Source organism: Triticum urartu, chromosome 6A (genome assembly GCF_056163025.1).
Source record: "Triticum urartu cultivar PI428250 chromosome 6A, HENAU_Tu73, whole genome shotgun sequence".
NCBI lineage: Eukaryota > Viridiplantae > Streptophyta > Magnoliopsida > Poales > Poaceae > Triticum > Triticum urartu.
In genome coordinates, this window is record NC_141878.1 from 255334731 (window position 1) to 255358396 (window position 23666).

The window sequence follows — 23666 nt, forward strand, 5'->3', positions numbered from 1 at the left end:
TGTCGCGACCACATTATTATCAAGCGGGCGGAAAATATCCGTACTCGTCCAAGAAATATGGATAGCGGGGAAACTGAGTCTGTTGGCATTGCCCTTTCTTGATGACTACAACCGTTAAGGGTTGCCAACACGACAAGAAAAAGGACGATCCGGGGTAGAAGCATGTCTACCATCGAAACAAAATGGGGCTGAAGGAAGGAATTCAGAGCGATACCTGAGCACCATTTTTGCGAACAGTGTCGGGATCACTTGGCATCACTCTGCTGGGACAGAAATAACGCCAATCATCGAAGAACAGGCAAGAAAAGGAAAGCTGGAGAAATGTAGGGGCTGAGCTGTAGTGGATCCGAAGCGATGCCATCTACACTCACCAGATAAACTGTCAGTAGTAAATAAGGTTATATGCATGTTATGCACAAACAAATGCAGCAACCAAACGCAATAAACAAGCCAGACTCTATACTACCGATTTCTACCACTCGCGCTGACTAGGGCGTCCTATAGACAGACTTGCTCTGATACCAAGCATGTGGCACCCTAGCTCAGAGAAACCGGAATGCCCTGTATTCCAGCCCAGAGATCGAGGAGAAGTCTCGGGAATACGGCACTGCTTGACATAGAACAAATCAGCTCTTATTACAAGAATAATAATACAAGGTTCTGATGTTACAAAGAAGCACATCAGCAGGGCGACAGTATGCCTGCGATACTACACTTGCTCTATGCTAGCAGCGAAACAACTCGTAGCAGCGGAATACTTCTAGCAGTGGAACAACGACGAAGGTGGTGAACTCCACTCCGCAGGGACTCTGGCTGGGACACGATCTAGCTCGCACGCACGGCAACCATCGACAAGAAATCAAGCAATCATGGCATCACCTGGAATCTAGCATGACACACCAGGTCAGTACATTGAATGTACTTGCAAGCTCAGAACAACCATAAACATCATGGCAAGACAATAACATAGCATTAACAGGTTAATTAAATTGACAACTATTATGATGAAATAACTACCGAGCATGGTATGAAACTGATACAATACTAATAAATCACCATCTGAGATCTCCATAACCATATCACTCTTGGCTAACCGGCCAAGCAATAAACCATCTCGATCACCTCGTGATCAAAACCAAACGGTGATCTTTCCGGCGATCACAACCATGACCAACACTTGGTCTCAAACGGTGATCTTTCCGGCGATCACTAACACGACCAACACTTGGTCTCCAACATCATCATCAACATCCTGCCCATCTGTACTGCTCAACATATCAACATAGAAATCACATACAATTCATTCCGTCATGTGAGTGTTGATCGAATTGTGTGACATAGTACGAACCCATGCCCATGACCGAGGACGCGGCTATCGATAGCTTAAACAAACACACTCTGCAGAGGTAGCGCACTTTACCCACACCACGGAACCCATGGCCTCGCACTCCCATTCGGGTGGACCAACGGCGTTCTGACAAAACCGATCTATTGCCATGACACTCTCCTCGCCACTCCGACTCACTCCCCACTGGGCTAGTCCTGGGTGGCCCTATGTCTACCAAAGACACAACGACCACCGTCGTGGCCAAAACGTCCCTCACGGGGACCAGATCCATAACAACAATAACAACAACAACAGGCACACAAGGTTATGTCTGCTTACCGGGCCAGGGTACCGCATGCCCATAACCTTCCCTCGTTGGAGGCACCGGTGAGAGGCACGACAATAAACCGCATTAGGGCCTTCCCATAAAGGCAAATGTGGTTGCACTAGAGAAAGCCCGGTTTGGTGGCACCTGACCAACTTAATGACGGAATTTATCCCCAAAATATAATAGTAATGACTGATACTCCGATATCATCTATTTTTCTATAATCCAAATCATAGCAATATCTAACAAATAATCCGAAGCTGAATATCGTCTCTCCATAGTACTCAGATGACAGCATAACACTACTATGATGAATCCAAGAATGATAAGACTACTACTCAAATATCAAGAACTAACTATCCAACTATGATCCACATGCAAGCATCATCTCCATCATCATACTCCAAAACATAAGATCAACTAACATCATGATGAAACTAACACTAGCCACTAATAATCCAAAGGCAACATGGCATCCAAAGTAATACTCCAAAGCATAATACCATCATGAACATAATCATAATAGCCACTAAGAATCCAAAGGCAACATGACATCCAAAGTAATACTCCAAAGCATAATACCATCATGAACATAATCATGATAGCCACTAAGAATCCAAAGGCAACATGTCATCCACATAATCATCAAAATATAAGCCCTAGAACTCCAAGCAATATCATGGCAACATCAATGTCAAAGCAATACTCCGAGGAATGCCATGAACAAAGCATACATAGCTAATGCAATATTTTAAACAAGTTCAAATAAATAAACCATGTCAATGCATTGAAATCATGCAAATGGAGGGTGTGGCTTGCCTGGGGTAGAAGAAATCACCGAGAAGAAGTGCGAGAAACTCACGTAAGGAATCGCCGGAAAACGTTCTCTCTCGAAGGGGGATGATTAAGTGCAGCAAAATGGTCATTTTCAGAATGTTGAAACATAATGAAAATGATACCAACAGAATGGGCTCGACGAGACAAAGAAATGGGCTTTGGAATCACCTCATTTGGAGTTGTGGTTGAAAAGTTATGATAGTTTTTCTACGAGGGACCTATCTGTAATAAAATCATCACAAACAGGCCCTCGGCTTGAAAAACAGAACGCGCAATCCAGAGAATACGCTTTCAGTGAAGTGAACGCGTATTTCTGACCGCAGAACACCAGAGTACGCTTTCATCGCACGAAAACGTATTTTTGGGATACCGCTTCCACTTATCCACCTCAGCGGTGGTGGGGTCAGCGGGGTGTGCGGCTGACGGGTGGGACCGCGAGGCCCACGGGCCAGCTGGCAGGGAGGGGTCGGGGCCTTCTTCTCCTTCCCAACGTCGCCCGTGGAGCAGAGGGAGGAGCTCGATGCCAGCGGCCGTTCTGGCGCCATAGATCACCTCCGGCGGCGCTCCAGTCACCGGGATGATTAGGGAGACGCCGTGCTTCAGATGGGCTACAGCCCAGACTCCAGGGAGTGCTCGGACGAGCGGGACGGTAGCTACGGCGGACGGTGGCTTCTGGCAGAGGTGGAACTCGGGGATATGGCTCTCCGGCGACGAGGCGAAGGGTTGGGGAGGTGCTACGGTGGTGGTGTGGTCTTTGGGTGGTGGTTAGACGAGGGGGAAACGCGCGGTTTGCTCGAATTTGAGCAGTGGACGGTGGAGGCCATGGTGGTTATGGGCAGCGAAGAGAGCTCTTTGAGCTCTGGAGAGTAGCTGGGAGGGGTCCTGGGAGGTGGAGGAGTGGCTTGGCGAGGTCGAGGGCGCCCGGGGCTGCTTAAATAGCCAAGGGGGAGGGGCTGCCGCACTAGCGTCGCCGCGGACGCGTGTCTGGTGCCGCGGACGCGTGTGCACGTGCATGCGCTCAGAGTTAGGCGACAAGGGGGAACAGGAGGGAGAGCTCACGGGGCATAGGCGGCCAAGGGAGCGCAGGGAGGATGATGACGGCGACGAACAGAGCCAAACCACCACTGTGCTCTCGTGGGCATTCGGCGGCGAGCGTCGATGAGCGTCGGTGAGGGGTTTTACTGAGAGGGAGAGAGGTCCAGGAGGACGGCGACAACACGGTAAATCTATTAGACATGCTCATGCTCACTGAGACACCGAGCAGAGGAGGGGCCCGAGCAAGAAGTCGTTCTAGACGCGGCCATTGCTCGCCAAAGCGGTGGTCACCGCGCAGACTGGCAAGGAGAAGATGCCAATGGTTGGCAAATGTTGTCTAGGGCGTAGTCCATCCAGGGGAGGTTGCAACCGTGGTGGTAGATCAATTAAAACAGCTATGGTTAACTGGTAATCACCCTCTGATGTTTACTGAAGTAAACTTGAGTGAGCACTGGTGATCAACAAGAAGATGATTTGGAGGAATGGAGTTTTCTGCGAGGTTTAGGGTAAGAAGGACATTCATCCTGGTAACTTTGAGGAGATTTGGACCGAGTTTTAATATAGTTGCTTTGCAACTGACCAAAATGGTCCAGAAATGAGAATTGGATGATGCACTCACATGGTGATTCCACTTGATCTCAAATTTGTCAAGGCCTAATGATTTGGTCATAGTAAGAAGCTATAACAATTTCATACCAATTGGATTTACCAAAATGGTACTTCCTTCAAAACTATCTTCAATGACCAGAATCTTGCAAGACTTTTGGAGAAATATTGACTAGGTGAAATGGTGCCAAATTTGGTGGAGAGAAGTTATATAGGTAGGAGAATGATCTGGTAATTTATCAGGATTTTGGAAGCAATATAAAATGCACTTGCTTCACAACCTGAAAATTTTGCCAGAAGCAAAGATTTGATCCTGTGCTCACATAGATGATTGTATGGGGCTGAAATTTGGAGGAGTGTAAAGATATGAGCACATTAAGGAGTGTGCAAAATTTCAACTCATTTGGATGCTTCTAGATAGTACTTCCTTCACAGTGGCTTCTATTTGACAGAAACTTTGAAAAATCACTGAGGAAGATTGGCTAGGCAAATAAAGTTGAATTTTGGCATGTTGCAATTATTTGGACGAAATAACATGCTCAAGAAGTTTGGGAGAAAACAAGATAGGGTGAATGACACTTCCTTCACAAAGTGCCACTTTGGAAAGAATGGAAGAATGAATATTGGAGAATTATTATTGAACTGGGCAAGGTGATGTTTGCACATATTTATGCAACATATGACCCAAAGAAATTATGAGATTTATTTGGGAATTTATGAATGGACAGAAATATAGGTTGCTTCACAACCTAGGGCAGACATGGTTATTCCTTTATAGAAAAAGGAATTTTCCCAACAAAAAAAATTTGGGTTTGGTCAAGCAGTGGAGTGACATGATTTTGGGATGCATTTGAGAATGATGAGCCACTTGGGAGAAGAAATGAAGCTAATTTCCCAGGTGACTAGGCCACAGAACCACTCCAAAAAGAAAAACAGAGCAAAAACCAGATAAATCAAAAGAAAAAGAAAAGGGCCAAAATCCAGGCTGTTATAGGAAGTGGGAGTGTCCGTCTTGGGAAACACATCAAGCCTGGCCCGCGTCGCTTCGCCCTCCCTTTTCTGCCTTCGCTTCGAGTCCAGGCCGAGCGCGCCGTGGGCCTGAGGGCTACTGTTGGGGTTCTGCGGCGGTACACAGCCCTGTCTGCCTACGGCCCAACATGTGGCTCATTCGATGGCCTGGCGCAGCCCAACACCGGGACTTCATGAGCAAGACTCTCGCGAGGGTCCCCACATTGCAAGGCGAACGACGACAAGGCCTCCCGAGGAGCGGCCCCCCGAGGCTGCCTCTCGAAGAGCGGATATCTCTAGGCTTGTACCCACCTCGCGAGGCGTGCGATGATGTGAGCCATGATGACCAAGAGTAGGAGGGCGCCAGCGGGCGCAGGAGAGGACAGTTTCCTCTTTGATGCTAGTTAAGGGGGCAAAGACCTACGCTGGTTCCGAAGGAATTCCCCAAAGGTTTCCGTTCCAGTGCAAGAAGACCAAGACCACGAGGTCGGCAGGACGGAGGTAATCGACGAGCCCACCAGCATGTCATGTTCAGAAGCTTTGTAGACAAAGGCCACATTTAGTCAGGTAAGGTGTACTCCTGCCCCCCTTCAAAATTGGCCATTGTGATATCCCTTCCCGCCTAAACCATGAGGGAAGAGGATCAGGGCTAGTATATATATAGGCTAGACTCCACCACAGATCGAGGATCGGATCCACTGACCCTCGAGAGCCTCCCTGAGCCAGCTTACCCATTGTACTAGTTCATCCTTACCCTCCTCGCTAGGCAATCCACCACAAAGTAGGAGTAGGGTTTTACACCACAAGGTGGCCCGTGATACGTCTCCGTCGTATTTATAATTTTTGATTGTTTCATGCCAATATTATACAACTTTCACATATTTTGGCAACATTTTATATGATTTATTGGACTAACCTATTGATCAAGTGCCCAGTGCCAGTTCCTGTTTGTTGCATGTTTTTTGTTTCACACAATATCCATATCAAACGAAGTCCAAACGCGAAATTTTTTTACGGAGAATTTTTTTGGAATATTTGTGTGTTTTAGGAGGTGGAATCAATGCAAACGGGGCCCATGGCATCCACAACCCACCAGGGCGCGCCGGGCACCCCTGGCGCTCCCAAGTGTCTTCTGCCCTCCCCATAAGTCGGTTGGGACCCTTCTTCGGGCGCATGAAAGGTAATTTATGGAAAAAATCATGTAAAAATTTCAGTGTAATCAGAGTTAGGGATCTATGATAATTTAAGAAACGTTGGAGGGCCAGAAAACAGGAACGCGAAATAGAAGAGAAGAGAGGGAGATCCAATCTCGAAGGGGCTCCCGCCCCTCCGCCTCCATGGAGGCCATGGAGCAGAGGGGGAACTCTCCTCCCATCTAGGAGGGAGGCCAAAGAATAAGAAGAAAAAGAAGGAGGAGGAGGGGGGGCTCTCTCCCCCTCTCTCCCGAAGGCGCCGGAACGCCTCCAGGGCAAGGATCGTGACGGCAATCTACATCAACAATCTTGCTACCGTCAACACCAACTCTCTCCCTCTCTATACAGCGGTGTAACCTCCCATCTCCCCATTGTAATCTCTACTTAAACATGCTGCTCAACACTATATATTATTTCCCAATGATATGTGTTTATCCTATGATGTTTGAGTATATCCGTTTTGTCCTATGGGTTAATCGTGATATCGGTTGGTATAAGTGTATATCTTATTTATGGTGCTGTCCTACGGTGCCCTCCGCCTGGCGCAAAAGGAGGGATCCCCGCCATAGGGTGTTGCAATACATTCATGATTTTCTTATTGTCAGTTGCTAGGGTGACAGCAACCTGAACACGGATAAGTGGGTTGTTGCATATGGGAGTAAAGAGGACTTGATACTTAATGCTATGGTTGGGTTTTACGACCTTAATGATCTTTAGTTGTTACGGATGCTTGCTAGAGTTCCAATCATAAGTGCATATGATGCAAGTAAAGAAAGTATGTTAGCTCATGCCTCTCCCTCATATAAAATTGCAAGAATGATTACAGGTCTAGTTATCGATTGTCTAGGGACAAATGACATTCTTGTTGACCAAAGCTATCCACTTTTATTAACTCACAATTTATTCATAGTTTTATTCTCGCAAAGTACTCGTAGTTTTATTCTTGCAAAATAGTTTCATACTTGTTTTAGGTAAAGCAAACGTGTGCGTAGAGTTGTATTGATGGTTGATAGAACTTGAGGGAATATTTGTTCTAAATTTAGCTCCTCGTTGGGTTTGACAATCTTATTTATCGAGGAAGGCTACAAACGATCCCCTATACTTGTGGGTTATCAGCCCGAACCTGGGTAAATCACCATGTCTAATTCCTCTCCCTTCTCGAACGAGCACGACGGAGCATCACCGTGAGATAGCGAGTGGCAAGCACTAGCTTAGCGAGGTTCTTTGTGTGCACCCCAGAGTTCGAACCTTTCTCGGGTCCGTGGAGCCCCGATTCCGACACCACAGAACCACATCTTGGTCTAACCGAGATGGAGTTTTTTGGTTCTATTAGTGCTTTGGTATCACCAAAATAACCAACTCGGTAGCTCCGAAATGCATTCTGTGAAAACCTAGAATTAAGATTTGAACTCAATTTTTTGAAAAACTACCTGCTTTTGTGATAACGCATCTACTCTTCCCATATCCATCTATTCACAGGGTCTGTTTGCAATATGTCAAGTGCAATTGATAGCCAGAATGAGTCAGAGTAGAATGTTGATCTCAGTGAGGGTTCCAATCTCAATGAGAGCTACTATGAAGGTGTGAGGAGTTCTGCAGATCTCCCTATGGCTGCCACCAAAACTAAGAACAAAAATTCAGATGATGAGGATGAAGACTTGGTGGCTAGTGAGGCCACATCGAAGAAAAAGGAAAGGTCTGTTATAAGGAGAGTCCCTATGTCAAAGGCACGTATATCCTATGGCTCGAGTAATAGGCAGACCATCCATGATGATTGATGAGGAGGAGGAAGAAGAGGAACCAGAAGTTGAATTACCTCCGGCCAAGACAGATAAACTGATCTCGGATGCAATGAAGTCAGTTTCTCCCTCCAAGCCCAAGTCTAAGCCCAAAGTTTCTGCTCCTAAAAGGTCAACCAAAAACATCTCTGCTACTGAGAAGAACAAGGCTCGAGTGCCCGAGGTTGAGATGTATGATGAGCCACTAGTGCTCAGGAAGCTAAAGCCCAAGATCCCAGATCATGACAATGCTCACCCAGTAGCTGAGAACATGACGCTTAGGAAGGATAAGGGATTGCGAGAGTGTATGAAGGTTGGTCCTTATTATGTCAGGAGGAGGACTGCATGTGATTATTGCTTTCACACTAGAGAACAAAAAGATTTGTATGAAACTGCTGCTTGATAAGAAGACCATTGCTAGTGACATGAAATGGTAGGACTGGAAATACATTGATGAAAATGAAGACTATTTCCCTCATGTTCATGAGAGTTTCAGATTTGCCAGAGTAGATGCTTTTGTTGGTCAGAAGCTCACAAAATGGAATGACGAGATGATCATGTAATTCTACTCCACAAGTCATTTCTATCCACATGGGAGGATTGCATGGATGACTAAAAGTTCCAAGCACCGGTCAGTTATTTCTGAGTGGGCCGAACTCCTTGGTGCTCGTAAGGAAGAAGAAAATGACATTGATGTGTACGGGAAGCCCAGGATGGACCAAAACTCAATGGCAAATATGTACAAGGAAATCCCTCCAAAGGATCTTGAGAGTCACAAGATTGGCTCTATGAAGAACTAGCTAGCTGGTTTGGCCACCATAAACACAATCTTGAGGCATACTCTTTTGCCCAAGTCCGGAGATGACAAGATGATCGGTGGTCACTCCGTTAATTTGCTATATCTGTTTGACACCCCTCAGAAGTTGAAAGTCACGAGTTTGATTGTTGAGACAGTCAAGAGGACAACTGCTTATCAGAAAAGATCTTGTGGATATGCTCCACATATTCAGATGCTCATCAACTCCAAAGTTGGAACGAGCACTTATCTACATGATTGTGGGCATCTTCCTCTTCAGCCTTAGTTTGAGGATAATGTGGGGGTGATAGATCCTTCACGGCCCACATCTATTGAGGCTCAAAACAAGATCCAGGCAGCTCAAGAGGCCAGAGCACCGAATGCTCCAATAGCCAACCTCAAGTCAAATAATGACCAGACGCCATATTTGTTAGAGGCAACGCTAAGGATGGAGAGGAGTCTGTCCAACATCTCCGAGAACCAGGAGAGCCTAAAGCGGATTGTCGAGACTAAGGTTCATGATCTTGATGTAAAGATCACAAAGGTTCAAACTATCATGGAGAAGCTCAGAGATGATGTCGAGGCAGCCAGAGCCACTACAGAGGATAGTGGAGATGAGCTACCTACCACTCAGAGGTTTCATACGGTACCTAGGTTATACGTCCATTTTGCATCATGCTTTTATATTGATATTTATTGCATTATGGGGTGTTATTACACATTATGGTACAATACTTATGCCTTTTCTCTCTTATTTTACAAGGTTTACATAAAGAGGGAGAATGCTGGCAGCTGGAATTCTGGACCGGAAAGGAGCAAATCTGAGAGACCTATTCTGCACAACTCCAAAAGTCCTGAAAATTTACAGGGAATTATTTTGGAATATACAAAATATATTGGGCAAAGAAAATACCAGAGGGGACCCACCAGGAGGCCACAAGCCTGGGGGCGTGCCCCTAGGGCTTGTGGGCCCCCATCAGGTCTCCGGTGCCCATCTTCTTTTATATGGAGGGTTTTGACCTGGAAAAAATAATAAGGAAGCTTTTGCGACGAAGCACCACCGTCTCGACGTGGAACCTGGGCAGAAACAATCTAGGGCTCCGGCGGATTTGTTCTGGCGGGGAAACTTCCCTCGCGGAGGGAGAAATCAACGCCATCGTCATCACCAACGATCCTCTCATCGAGAGGGGGTCAATCTCCATCAACATCTTCACTGGCACCATCTCCTCTCAAACCCTAGTTCATCTCTTGTATCCGATCTTTGTCTCAAAACCTCATATTGGTACATGTGGGTTGCTAGAAGTGTTGATTACTCCGTGTAGTTAATGCTAGTTGGTTTATTCGATGGACGATCATATGTTCAGATCCTTAATGATATTTAATACCCCTTCTGATTATGAACATGAATATGCTTTGTGAGTAGTTACATTTGTTCCTGAGGACATGGGAGAAGTCTTGTTATAAGTAATCATGTGAATTTGGTATTTGTTTGATATTTTGACGAAATGTATGTTGTTTCTCCTCTAGTGGTATTATGTGAACGTCGACTACATGACACTTCACCATGATTTGAGCCTAGGGGACGGCATTGGGAAGTAATAAGTAGATGATGGGTTGCTAGAGTGACAGAAGCCTAAACCCTAGTTTATGCGTAGCTTCGTAAGGGGCTGATTTGGATCCACATGTTTCATGCTATGGATAGATTTATCTTAATTCTTCTTTCATAGTTGAGGATGCTTGCGAGAGGGGTTAATAATAAGTGGGATGTTTGTCCAAGTAAGGACAGAAACCAAGCACCGGTCCACCCACATATCAAATTATCAAAGTAATGAACACGAATCATATGACCATGATGAAAACTAACTTGACAGGAATTCCCATGTGTCCTCGGGAGCGCTTTGCATCATATAAGAGTTTGTGCAGACTTATCCTTCGCTACAAAAAGGACTGGCCAACCTTGCTGCACCTTAGTTACACTTGTTATTTGTTACCCGTTATGAATTATCTTATCACACAACTATTTGTTACCGATAATTTCATTGCTTGCAGAGAAAACCTTGCTGAAACCCGCTTATCATTTCCTTCTGCTCCTCGTTGGGTTTGATACTCTTACTCATCGAAAGGACTAAGATAGATCCCCTATACTTGTGCGTCATCAAGACTCTTTTTAGCACCATTTCCAGGGAGTGAAGCTGTCGGTGTTCTGGGAACGGGGGTACGCAGAATTGCCTGCCTGCGGCCCACGGCGTGGCTCCATCGACGGCTTGGTACAGCCCAGCTTGAAGATCAACAACTCAAGACTCTTAAGAGGGGCCAAGCCTCACAAGGCAGACGACACCAAGACCTCCACGTGGGATGGCCTCCCCAGGCTAGCTCGCGAGGAGTGGAGAGATCTATCCAAGCCTCACCTTGCGAGGTTCAGATGACGTGAGCCATGACGACCAAGACTAGGTGGGAGCCAGCGGGCGCAACGTACCAGTTTCCTCTTTGGTTCTAAGGAGGCAAGTGCAGGCGCGGAGTCCCGAGGAATCAAGCAAAGGTTTCCATTCCGGTGCAACAAGACCAAGACCGCCAGGACCGGCAGAACGGAGGTCATCACCGAGCCCACCGCGGCGTCAGCACCACAGACTTTTGCAGGCGAAGTCTACTTTTGTCAGGATAGCATGTACTAATTGTCTCCCTTCAAATTTGGCCATTATGGGATCCCTTCCCGCCTTCATTTGGGAAGAGGACCAAGGCCACTATAAATAGGACCTAGCCACCACCATAGAAAGATGGGTCATTCAGATCATCCTCACACCCACCAGCTCATCGAGCACAAGAACACCTCTCCTCCTGAGGTCGTTCTCCACTATACTAGTTCATTCTCAGCCCCTCGAGGCTAATCCACCACAAAGAAGGAGTAGGTTTTTAAACAGCAAGGTGGCCCGAACCTGGGTAAACTGTTGTGTCTCTTGTCCATTCAGTTCGTTGAGCTAGGCCGTGAGATTAGCGAGCAGGCAGACTGAGGAGGATGAGTTCTTCACGTACACCCCAGAGTTCAAACCTCTCAACGGTCTGCGGAACCCAAAATCCGACAGAAGCGCCTTTGGTAAGTGGAATTTGGTAAGGAAACATTTATATTACGTGCTGAAATTTACTGTCACTTGTCACTATGGAAAATAATCCTTTGAGGGGCTTCTTTGGGGTATATTCACCTCCACGGTAAGAGCAAAGAGTTTCCCCTCAACCTACTGAACCAACTGAAAATATTTATTATGAAATTCCTTCAGGTATGATAGAGAAACTGCTAGCTAATCCTTATGCAGGAGATGGAACACTACATCCTGATATGCATCTAATCAACGTGGATGAAGTTTGTGGATTATTTAAGCATGCAGGTTTGCCCAAGGATGATGTCAAGAAGAAGGTCTTCCCTTTATCTTTGAAGTGAAAGGCATTGACATGGTATAGGCTATGCAATGATATAGGGACTTGGAATTACAACCAATTGAAATCGGAATTTCATCAGAAGTTTTATCCCATGCATCTGGTTCATCGTGATCGGAATTATATATATAATTTTTGGCCTCGTGAAGGAGAAAGTATCACTCCAACTTGGGGGATGCTTAATTCAATGTAATATTCATACCCCAATCATTATCTCTCAAGAGAAATTATTATTCAGAATTTTTATGCTCGGCTTTCTCGTAATGATCAATTCAGGCTCGATACTTCTTGTACTGGTTCTCTTATGAAGAAGACTATTGAATTCAAATGGATTTACTGGAAAGAATTAAATGCAACTCTGAAGATTGGGATCTCGACTAAGGTAAGGAGTCATTTATAAACCATAAGTTTGATTGTGTTAAATCTTTTCTGGATACCAATGCTTTTCATGAATTTAGCACTAAATATGGACTGGACACTGAAGTAGTAGCTTCTTTATGTGAATCATTTGCTACTCTTGTTGATCTCCCTAAGAAGAGGTGGTTTAAATAGAATCCTCCCATTGAAGTAAAAAGCAGCAGCACCTATTAAAGTAGAAGAAGAAACTATTACTTATGATGTTGATCCAGTTGTTCCTACTGCTTATATTGAGAAACCACCTTTCCCTGTTAGGATAAAAGAACATGTTAAAGCATCAGCTGTGGTTCGTAATATTTATACTAGAACACCTACACCCCCTGAACAAATTAAAGTTGAACCTAGTGTTTCTATTGTTAAGGAACTCTTGGTCGATAATATTGATGGGCATGTTATTTATTTCTGTGATGAGGCTGTTAGAATTGCTAGACCGGATGATAAAGATAAACATAGAACTATTGTTGGCATGCCTGTTGTTTCTGTTAAAATAGGAGATCATTGTTATCACGGCTTATGTGATTTGGGTGCTAGTGTGATTGCAATTCCGTTTACCTTATATCAAGAAATCATGAATGATATTGTACCCGCTGAGGTAGAAGATATTGATGTTACTATTAAGCTTTCTAATAGAGATACTATATCACCAATTGGGATTGTTAGAGATGTTGAGGTCATGTGTGGGAAAGTAAAAAACCCTACTAATTTTCTTGTTCTTGGTTCCCCACAAGATGATTTTTGTCCCATTATATTTGGTGGGCCTTTCTTGAACACTGTCAATGCTAATATAGATTGCGAGAAAGAAACTGTTAGTGTAATTTTTGGGATGTGTCTCATGAGTTTAATTTCTCCAAATTTCATAGACAACCCCATGATAAATAATTTCCTAGTAACGATGAAATTATTGGTCTTGCTTCTATTGTTGTGCCTCCTAATGATCCTTTAAAACAATATTTGTGAGACCATGAAAACGATATGTTCATGAATGAAAGGAGGGAATTAGATGAGGTATTCTTTAAACAAATGCATGTCTTGAAACACAATTTTCCTGTCGAGACTCTTGGAGATCCTCTACTAGCCAAGAGGGATCCTATGTTTGATCTTAAATAATTACCTGATACTTTGAAATATGCTTATCTTGATGAAAATTGGATATATCCTCTTATTATTAGTGCTAATATTTCAGAGCATGAAGGAAAGAAATTGTTGAAAACTCTGAAGAAGCACCGTGCCGCTACTGGATATACTCTTGATGATCGTAAGGGCATTAGTCCCACTCTATGTCAACATAAAATTAATATGGAGACTGATGCTAAACCAGTTGTTGATCACCAACGATGGTTAAATCCTAAGATGAAGGAAGTGGTATGAAATGAAATACTAAAGCTTCTGGAAGAACATATAATTTATCCTGTTGTTGATAGTAGATGGGTAAGTCATGTTCATTGTGTCCCTAAGAAGGGATGTATTACAATTGTTCCTAATGATAAAAATGAATTGATTCCACAAAGAATTGTCACAGGTTATAGAATGCTAATTGATTTTAGAAATTTGAACAAAGCTACTAGGAATGATCATTATCCTCTACCTTTTATTGATCAAATGCTAGAAAGACTATCCAAACATACACACTTTTGCTTTCTAGATGGTTATTCTAGTTTTCTCAAATACTTGTGCCACAAGATGTCAGTGCAACAAACCCTGGGTTCGTTGCCCAGATTGTGCACAGGCACGAGAACAAGTTCACATCACCAAGGTCGGATTGGAGCACAAGGGACCCGTCCTTTGTAGGATCCAAATACAGATCAGGAAGACCAAGAAGAGCCAGAAAAGCAAGATATTGCTAAGGGGAAAACCTCCCTTACCAGGCAAGCGAACCTGGCAAGGATGGGGTTACCCCCCGGAAGCAAGCCTTCGGGTCATCCTTGCAGGCCTGCCGGGGCTTCCAGAAGCAGAACCACTCCACTTCACTAGCTCATCACAACGCATGTCATCAATCAGTGCGGTGTCAAGCTCCAAAGTGACTAAGTGGTTGTTATTTGCCACATGGCAGCCACTTCCTATGAATACCTCCAAGTGACACCCGTCCTGAGACGTGTCAAGCAAGCAGGCGCGAAGCTAGCAAAACAGCCAGGCAGGGCCTGCCGGGCGAGCTGCGATGTGACGTTGAGCGGCACATTTAATGCGCTCCGTCTGCCCGTAGAGTTAGGTATGATAGCACTGTTTGTTATATAATCAATGCGTAAAGACTGATTTTCCACTATGGTGTCCCCTAGACCTATAAAAGGAGGACCATGGCAACCGTAGAAAGGATTCGGACCCTTGCACGTACTTACGCGCGTCGTCACTCTCGCCCCGAGGCAAACCCTGCCGGGCAAGCGTGTTGCGCTCACCACCATTTTTCCACCATCAATCCACCAAAGCAGGAGTAGGGTTTTATGCCGCATGGTGGCCCGAACTAGGGTAAAGACTTCCCGTGTGATCTCTGCCGTGCCGTTCCACATTCCTCCACTCTTTGTGCAACGTGCCATCCCCTCGCCGAACAAGAAAGGGACTCTTGGTCCAATAGGTGGCCGTGGTTTCCCACGACTTCTTTGGCGCGCCAGGTAGGGTGTGACGCGCCGAGACCGATGTGACAGGTGTCGTCCAGTTATTCGCTGTCGTTGCCATGTCTTTTGCTTGCGTGTTGCATCTTACCATGTCATCATGTGCATTGCATCATCATGTTTTCAAAACTTGCATCCGTACGGGTTCCCCCAATTCCGTCCGTTGTCCGTTCTGAGTCCAGACACACTTGCATGCACCCGCGGCACGTCCGAATATTATTTTAGAAGTGGACAGAAAATGTTCTCGGAATGGGACGAAAGTTGGCGTGCGGTGTTGTTTTGTTGTTAGTAGGCCGCCTGCGAAGTTTCATCGCATTAGGAGTCCGTTTGACGCCCCAACGGATAACTATAGCGACAATATAGCTGGTCTAACGTCGGACGTTTTCAGTCTCCGAAAACAGTCGCCAGGCCTCCCTCTCTTCTCTTCTCTCAGCTCGAGACCGTCTACATAGCCCACTACCTACCGCCAGGCCCAACCTAACCTCTCTCGTCAGCCCGCGGCCCTCCTCGCGGGCGCGCCCAGAAGTTATCCCGGACCCGTCCTAGGCAGTCGTCACTGTTGGATTCGGATCATCCCCAAATATCCCTAAAACATCTGCGATTATTTGTTTGGACTCCCAAAGCATTTTTTTCAAACCGTCCGATTACGATCGGAGGGACCTAGATAACCTCAAACCTTATCTCCTACCTATATAATCGTTGTAACCCTAGACCTAGATGTCCCATCCATCCCTCTCATCTCGCCGCTGCCACCCACTCACCATCTCCATCGGGATCCTCCCAGATCCATCCACTCCACCCAGCCGACACGACCAACTCCCTCGTTTTCAGCACAAGCCAATCTCCTCCTCCTTCCAATCGATCGAACCAAGCCGCGTCGCTCTAATCCCGCAGGAGCCCGAGCTCCTCTACCTAGCAGCGCCCGATCTCCCCTCATCCCCGAGCTCCACTCGAACCCCCTCCTTCTTTGCTTCGTCCTGCTCTCCGAGCCCAACAGGAGAGGGGCTCCTCCATGGCGTGCTCCTCATCGAGCCCCACCTCGTCGCCGGAGAGGATCTCCTGCAGGACCTTCGGCCTCCTCCCACGATTCAGCCGCAGCAGCACCCGAGGGCCTCCACCAGCTCACCGCCGCAAACTCAGCCACGATCTGGAGCCACCAGGACCCTGTCGCCACGCCTACTGCCGCCTGCATCGAGCAAGGGGACGAGCTCCTCCTCGGCCAGCCACGTCGTCCTCTTGCTCCCGACCTCTGTGTGCCGGCCTCAAGCTCGACCTTGCCTCATCGCCTGACGACCGGCGCCGCTACCGTCAACCACCACCAAGGGAGCACCACGGCGCCCCGTTTTCCTGCGCCCCCTCTCGAACCAGGAGCCGGAGCTCATCCACGCGCTGGCCAGCAGCAGTGCACCCCGCCTCGACTCGCCATGGAGACCACCGCGGCAAGGCCAGCCCTCGTCGCCCTTCTCATTTTCCATCCTTTCTTCTTCCACCTCCCCAATCTCTCTATTCCCTCTCTCTGCCGCCTTGGACAGGGCTTCGACGCCGCTGCCTCCTCTTCTTTAGAGCAACGCGCCGCCCCATGGATCCTTCTCTGCCTGGAGCTTCTTCACCTGCATCCCCCCCCCCCCTCCGTCCAGATCTGCCGTCTCCGCCTCCCTTCCTTCGTCTCCGGTGAGCAGACGTGCCGCCGCGGCTCTGCTTCCTGTCGAACAGAGAAGCGCGCCCGCTTGTCCCTATCACATTGACCGCGATAACGCTTGAGCCAGATCCAGCCGGCCCACTTGCCCCGCCAGCCTGCTGCTTCCACCAACTGGGCCTTAGCCCAATGTGAGCCACCCCAAGCGCCCCCTCCTTTTTTTTCTTACCACTGGGCCAGTTCAGTTTCGGCCCAGTGGATGTTTTTTTTGGTTCTGCGAATTTCGCTAATTTCCGGGGATTTGCAGATTTACAGAAAACCCCTAGCCTTCATGCATTTAATATCTCACAAACTAAGCATCACATGTAAAAACTTTGTATATGAAACTTGCTTAGTTTTTCATCTAGTTTCATAATATGTCTTTTTCATCCATGTTTAAAATGTTTAATATGATGTTTGATTAAATTTGCTTAAATAACTTGCTAAAATGCTTTATTTCATAACTTAATAACCGTAGCTCCAAACCTAACAAACTTTATATGTAAATGGGGTAGAATTTTGCATAGTTTAACTTGGTAGCATCACTTTGCATGTTTAACAACTACAAAATATGGTTTAGGACAGAAGAGTACCAAACCAAATATATGCATATGAGGATTTTCCAGACTTATTGTTTGTTGTTCCGGCCTCATTTAAACTTGCCTAGATAGGTAGTTTTCATTTGCTTCACCCTCTTGCCATGTTTAACAACATTTAATATTGTTGGGTACATAAACGAGATCGAAATAAATAACTTGAATGTGGTGTTTCGTTCATATGCAACGGAGTTGCATATTGTGCTCTACTTAATTTGTTGGGTTGCTTGTGCACTTTGCCATGCCATGCTTCATTAAACCGGACATGCATCATACTTGATTGTGCATCATGCCATGATTATGTGATGGTTGTTTACTATGTTGTTTGCTCCTTTCCGGTGTTGCTTCTTCGGGTTGGTTCCGGTAACGTTGCGTTTGTGAGGATCCATTGACTACGTTTATTTGTCTTCTTCGTGGACTCGTTCGTCTTCCTTGCGGGATTTCAGGCAAGATGACCATACCCTTGAAATCACTTCTATCTTTGCTTGCTAGATGCTCGCTCTTTTGCTATGCATATGCTGCGATACCTACCACTTGCTTATCATGCCTCCCATATTGTTAAGCCAAACCTCTAACCACCTTGTCCTAGCAAACCGTTGTTTGGCTATGTTACCGCTTTGCTCAGCCCCTCTTATAGCGTTGTTAGTTGCAGGTGAAGATTGAAGTTTGTTCCTTGTTGGAACATGGAGATGCTGTTCCTTGTTGGAACATGTTTACTTGTTGGGATATCACAATATCTCTTATTTAATTAATGCATCTATATACTTGGTAAAGGGTGGAAGGCTCGGCCTTATGCCTGGTGTTTTGTTCCACTCTTGCCGCCCTAGTTTCCGTCATATCGGAGTTATGTTCCCGGACTTTGCGTTCCTTACGCGGTTGGGTTATAATGGGAACCCCTTGACAGTTCGCCTTGAATAAAACTCCTCCAGCAAGGCCCAACATTGGTTTTACCATTTGCCACCTAGCCTTTTCTTTCCCTTGGGCCGGCTAGCCCAAGGGTCATCTTATTTTAACCCCCCGGCCAGTGCTTCTCTAAGTGTTGGTCCAACCCAGAGCACCGTGTGGGGCCGTCCCTTGGCAACTTGGGTTACGTTGGCTCCCGTACGCTTAGCTTATCTGGTGTGCCCTGAGAACGAGATATGTGCAGCTCCTATCGGGATTTGTCGGCACAGCGGGTGGTCTTGCTGGACTTGTTTTACCATTGTCGAGGATGTCTTGTAACCGGGATTCCGAGTCTGATCGGGTTTTCCCGCTAGAAGGAATATCCTTCGTTGACCGTGAGAGCTTGTGATGGGCTAAGTTGGGACACCCCTGCAGGGTTTTGATCTTCCGAAAGCCGTGCCCGCAGTTATGGGCAGATGGGAATTTGTTAATGTCCGGTTGTAGAAAACCTGAAGTTTACCTTAATTAAAATGCTCCAACCGTGTGTGTAACCGTGATGGTATCTTCTCGGCGGAGTTCGGGAAGTGAACACGGTGTTGGATTTATGCTTGACGTAGGTTGTTCTAGGATCACTTCTTGATCATAGTTTTATCGACCGTGCCTTGCCTTCTCTTCTCGTTCTCATTTGAGTACGTTTAGCCACCATATATGCAGGCCGCTTACTGCAGCTCCACCTCATACTTTTCCTTACCCATAAGCTTAAATAGTCTTGATCGCGAGGGTGCGAGATTCCTGAGTCCCCGTGACTCACAGATACTTCCAAAACCTGTTTGCAGGTGCCGATGTTACCGAGCAGGTGACGCAACCAAGCTCAAGGAGGAGCTCGATGAAGATCTTATCCTTTATGTTGTTCCATTCTAGTTGATCAGTAGTGGAGCCCAGTTGGGGTCGATCGGGGATCTGTGTAGCATTTGGGGTAGTCTTCTTTCATTTTGGTTCCGTAGCCGGACCTTGATTGTATTTGAATGATGTAATGCTTTATTCATGTATTGTGTGAAGTGGCGATTGTAAGCCAACTATGTATCTCTGTCCCTTGTGTATTACATGGGTTGTGTGAAGATTACCTCACTTGCGACATTGCTTTCAATGCGGTTATGCCTCTAAGTCGTGCTTCGACACGTGGGAGATATAGCCGCATCGAGGGTGTTACATAGGGGGATCACTTGCGCAAACCCGAGAGCGTCAGCAGTGCATCATCTTCATTGCCATTTCCATCATCGACAGCTCCGTGAAGCATGGCGCCCAAGAAGAAGCCCGGTGCCACAGCTCACCCATCCACCTCGAAGGCTCCGCCACCCGCAGCCGCTGACACCACGGGGAATGCGGAGGCGCACGAGGATGTGGGCGCTGTGGGGGATGCGGTCGGTGCAGGTGGCATTGTCACCGCCTCCCCCGCAGCCGAGGCAGGAGCGGGAGGCGCCAGAGGAGAGCAGCATTAGCAGCATCCGAGCGGTCATGCTCCATGAGGTACGAATGGTGGGGTTATGCCGTCTGTACCTCTTCCCCTTGCCGAAGGGCACAGCCACAGTGGTGGCACCCGGTCTGGGGCGAATCACCAGCCTCCGGCCGCCCCTGGCACGGGCACGGCCGTAGGGCGCGCGTCTCCCCAGGAGCGGGTTGACCCTACTTTTGTGCCTAATGGAGCCACTGGCCCTCTAGCGCCTTCAACGCATCACCATCCCATCCAAGCGGCTGGTTGGCAATAGTGAGGGCGCGCCATAGTCGCCACCGGCACCGTCAGAAGCCGTACGACGGTATGATCTACATCATCATCATCGATGCCAGGCACTACGGAGGCCATGACGCGGGCCCAACTGCTGTTAAGGTTCCCGCGGACGGTCGATTAGATGGATGAATGGAGAGTCTCCATTTAGGTTCTGATTGGCTTCACCGAGGCTGGGGGTTCACAACGGGCTGGCCCGCCGCGGCCTCCCTAGGCGACAACGACGGCTCGCGCTGCTGGCCGTGTGGAAGGGGCCACCCCCACTGTGCAGCCCCCACCACGGCAATCAGTGCTGGAGCTACGTAATCAAGAAACCGACGACGTATCAATGGGCTCTTTCGTCCCTCGAGCATATCTGGGCCAATGACGCACCTCGGAGGACAGGCGGAGGGGAGGCGCGTGCGTCATCGTCGTCGAGCCGCGACGCCCACTGTCGGACCAATGGGTGCGATGGCCCTGACATCGACGAGCTTGTGCTCGAGGATGGCGGGTGCCTGCCTTTCGAGGTTGGTGACCTACCTTTACTCGTGAGCTGCGGCAAGTTCATTGGTCATCCACTCACATGTTCAAGCCGGAGATACCCAAGAAGTATGATGGGAGGCTGAACCCGGTAGAGTTCTTGAGCATCTACACCATCGCTGTTCAAGCTGTCGGTTGAAGAGATGAGAAGGTGTTCGCCAACTACTTCCCTTTGGCACTCAAGTCCAACGTGATGTCCTGGCTGATGCACCTATCGGAGAACTCCATTTCGTTGTGGGCTAACCTGGACACCATCAAGAACCAAGATGGCCTAGCGACTTGCAGTTTCTCCAATAGAAAGAAGGAGAGACTATTCACAAGTATTTGTAGAGATTCAGCAGAGCTCACAGAAATATCCCAAATATCCACCCGACGGCTGTGATAGCTGGCTTCCAATCCAATGTGCGCAACCGCAGGATACATTCCAAGATGAACGTGCGGTTGCCCAAGACTGTCAAGGAGCTTTACACCTTGGGGGACAAATGCACTCAGGTGGAGGAGGGAAGGAAACTCACTGGAGAGGAGGATTGCGTCGACATCGACTCAGAGGATGACGACGAGTCCACCAGCTAGAAGAAGAAGAAGAACAAGCGAAACAAGAGGCACAAGCATAAGACAGTGATGACCGTCGAAGGATGAAGCACGCTTAGTACCGGCAAGAAGGCTAGGGCCGAGGCCCCCGACAAGGAAGCTGCCGCGTTCGCTGACTGCCGGGAGGCTGAGGCTGCCGAGAGGGCTGGGAAAGGCGATGGGCCATACTGCAAGATTCATCATACCAAAGGCCACGATCTCCAAGAGTGTCACCAGGTTGAACAGCTCGTTAAGAGGCAGAGGGCTGAATATGAGAAGCGTGATAAAGAAAAAGGTCAGAATGGCACTGGTCGGAAGGGCCAAGACGGTGAAGAAAATTGCCCCAACAAGGCTTTTTGGAACCAAGGAAAACTTGCCTCGGGCCGAGAGAAGGAAGTTTGCAATGATGAGAGTGATGGAGGGGATGAAGAGGAAACCAATGAGCAGGAATTCCAGAAGGCCACTGACGCCCTGTGCATTGACGGGGGTGCATATTTTCACCCCTCTCACCGCCAACTTATACAGTGGGCGTCAATGTTGTGGAGACGGCGGCAGAGTCTCGGAAGCTGCTCAAATGGTCACGCACGCCCATCATCTTTGACTAAGAGGACCATCCTAACCGCACCACTACGGTAGGGTGTTTGCCGTTGTTGGTCTTTCCAACAATTCGCAACCTCAAGGTCATAAAGATGTTGGTTGACGGCGGGGCCAGGTTGAATATGATTTCACCAAAGGTTATTAGCAAGCTTCAGATAGTAGAGGAAGAACTAAAGGTCATGGGAATGTTTCAAGGAGTCAATCTCGGCATGAGTCATCCTATGGGAAAGATCATGTTGCCAGTGATATTCGGAGGAGAATTGAACTATCGGACTAAGAAGGTTGTGTTTGACATGGTCGATCTCCACGTGCCGTACAATGGGGTCCTTGGATGCCCAGCTTTGGCAAAATTCATGGCGGCATCCCACTATGCCTACAACACCTTGAAGATGCCAGGGCCGATAGGAGTCATTTCCATTCCGATAGATGAGAAAGATGCAATTATTTGTGTGGATAAGATGTACCGGGATGCGGTCGCGGCAGAGGCCGCGGCAGCAGCAGTTCCCGCCAAGGAGAACTAAGGAAAGAATAAGGATAGCAAGGACACCATCACGGAATCCAGGAAGCATACCTCTTCGGAGTGTGCTATGCATGTTGATGACTTGCGGGAGAGTTCCAATAGCAAGAGATCCAAGGTTGCTACGCCACATGTACAGAAGGTCCCAGCAGGGCTGGCTGGCGTTGATGGTACCTTCACCATTAGCGTGCTCGTTGGATGACAAATAGGAAAGCGTGCTCGTTGCCTTCCTGCGAGCGAATATCGATGTGTTTTCCTGGCAACAATCTAATATCCTCGGTTTTCCCAACGAGGTAATCAAGCACCACCTTGTTGTCTGCCCACATGCCCGACCCATCAAGCAAAAGGTTTGAAAGCATGCCTTGGAGAGGTAGCAGTTCATTGCAGAATAGATTAAGAGGCTTGAGGCAGCTGGTCTGGTCAGAGGAGTACTGCATCTGACATGGTTAGCGAACCATCAGTCGTACACAAGGCTAACGGAAAATGGAGGCTTTGCATAGATTTCACTGATCTCAACAAGGCTTTCCCGAAGGACCCATTACCCTTGCCACGCATCGACCAGATTGTAGACTCCACTTGAGGTTTTTATTTGCTCTCCTTTCTGGATGCATACTCTGGGTATCATCAGATCTTCATGTCCAAGGAAGACAAAGAGAATACCTCATTCATCCACCCATGTGGTACATACTGCTTTCTACGCACGCCTTCCGGGTTAAAGAGTGCCGGGTCCACTTCTCCAAGAGCAGTCCAGATTGGCTTTGAACCACAGTTACATAGAAACATTGAGGCTTATATGGATGATATTGTGGTCAAGACCAAGGACAGATCAACCCTCATCCAGGATTTGGAGGAGACATTTGCTAATCTGCGCAAGATCAACTTGAAGCTGAAACCAGAGAAGTGTGTGTTCTGCGTTACCTCCAGCAAGCTACTTGGGTTCTTCGTGTCCCATCATGGGATCAAAGCCAACCCCGACAAGATCAAGGTTATCAAAAAGATTCAGGCACCCAGGGTTGTCAAAGATGTGAGGTGTCTGACAGGGTGCATTGCCACACTTAGCAGATTCATCTCCAAGTCTGCCGAGCGCGCCCTGTCGTTCTTCAAAATTTCGAAGAAGGCAGGACCCTTGAAGTGGACCCAGAAGAAGACGTAACGTTACCAGATTTGAAG

At 47.4% G+C, this 23666-nt stretch overlaps 1 protein-coding gene across 1 annotated transcript; it reads left to right on the plus strand.

The window, feature by feature from the left end:
- The first annotated feature begins 22071 nt into the window (after positions 1-22071).
- On the plus strand, positions 22072-22500 carry LOC147964921 (uncharacterized). The gene has a single exon (XM_087530212.1). It carries the CDS (start codon positions 22072-22074, stop codon positions 22498-22500), a length of 429 nt encoding a protein of 142 aa, XP_087386338.1.
- The last annotated feature ends 1166 nt before the right edge of the window (positions 22501-23666 follow it).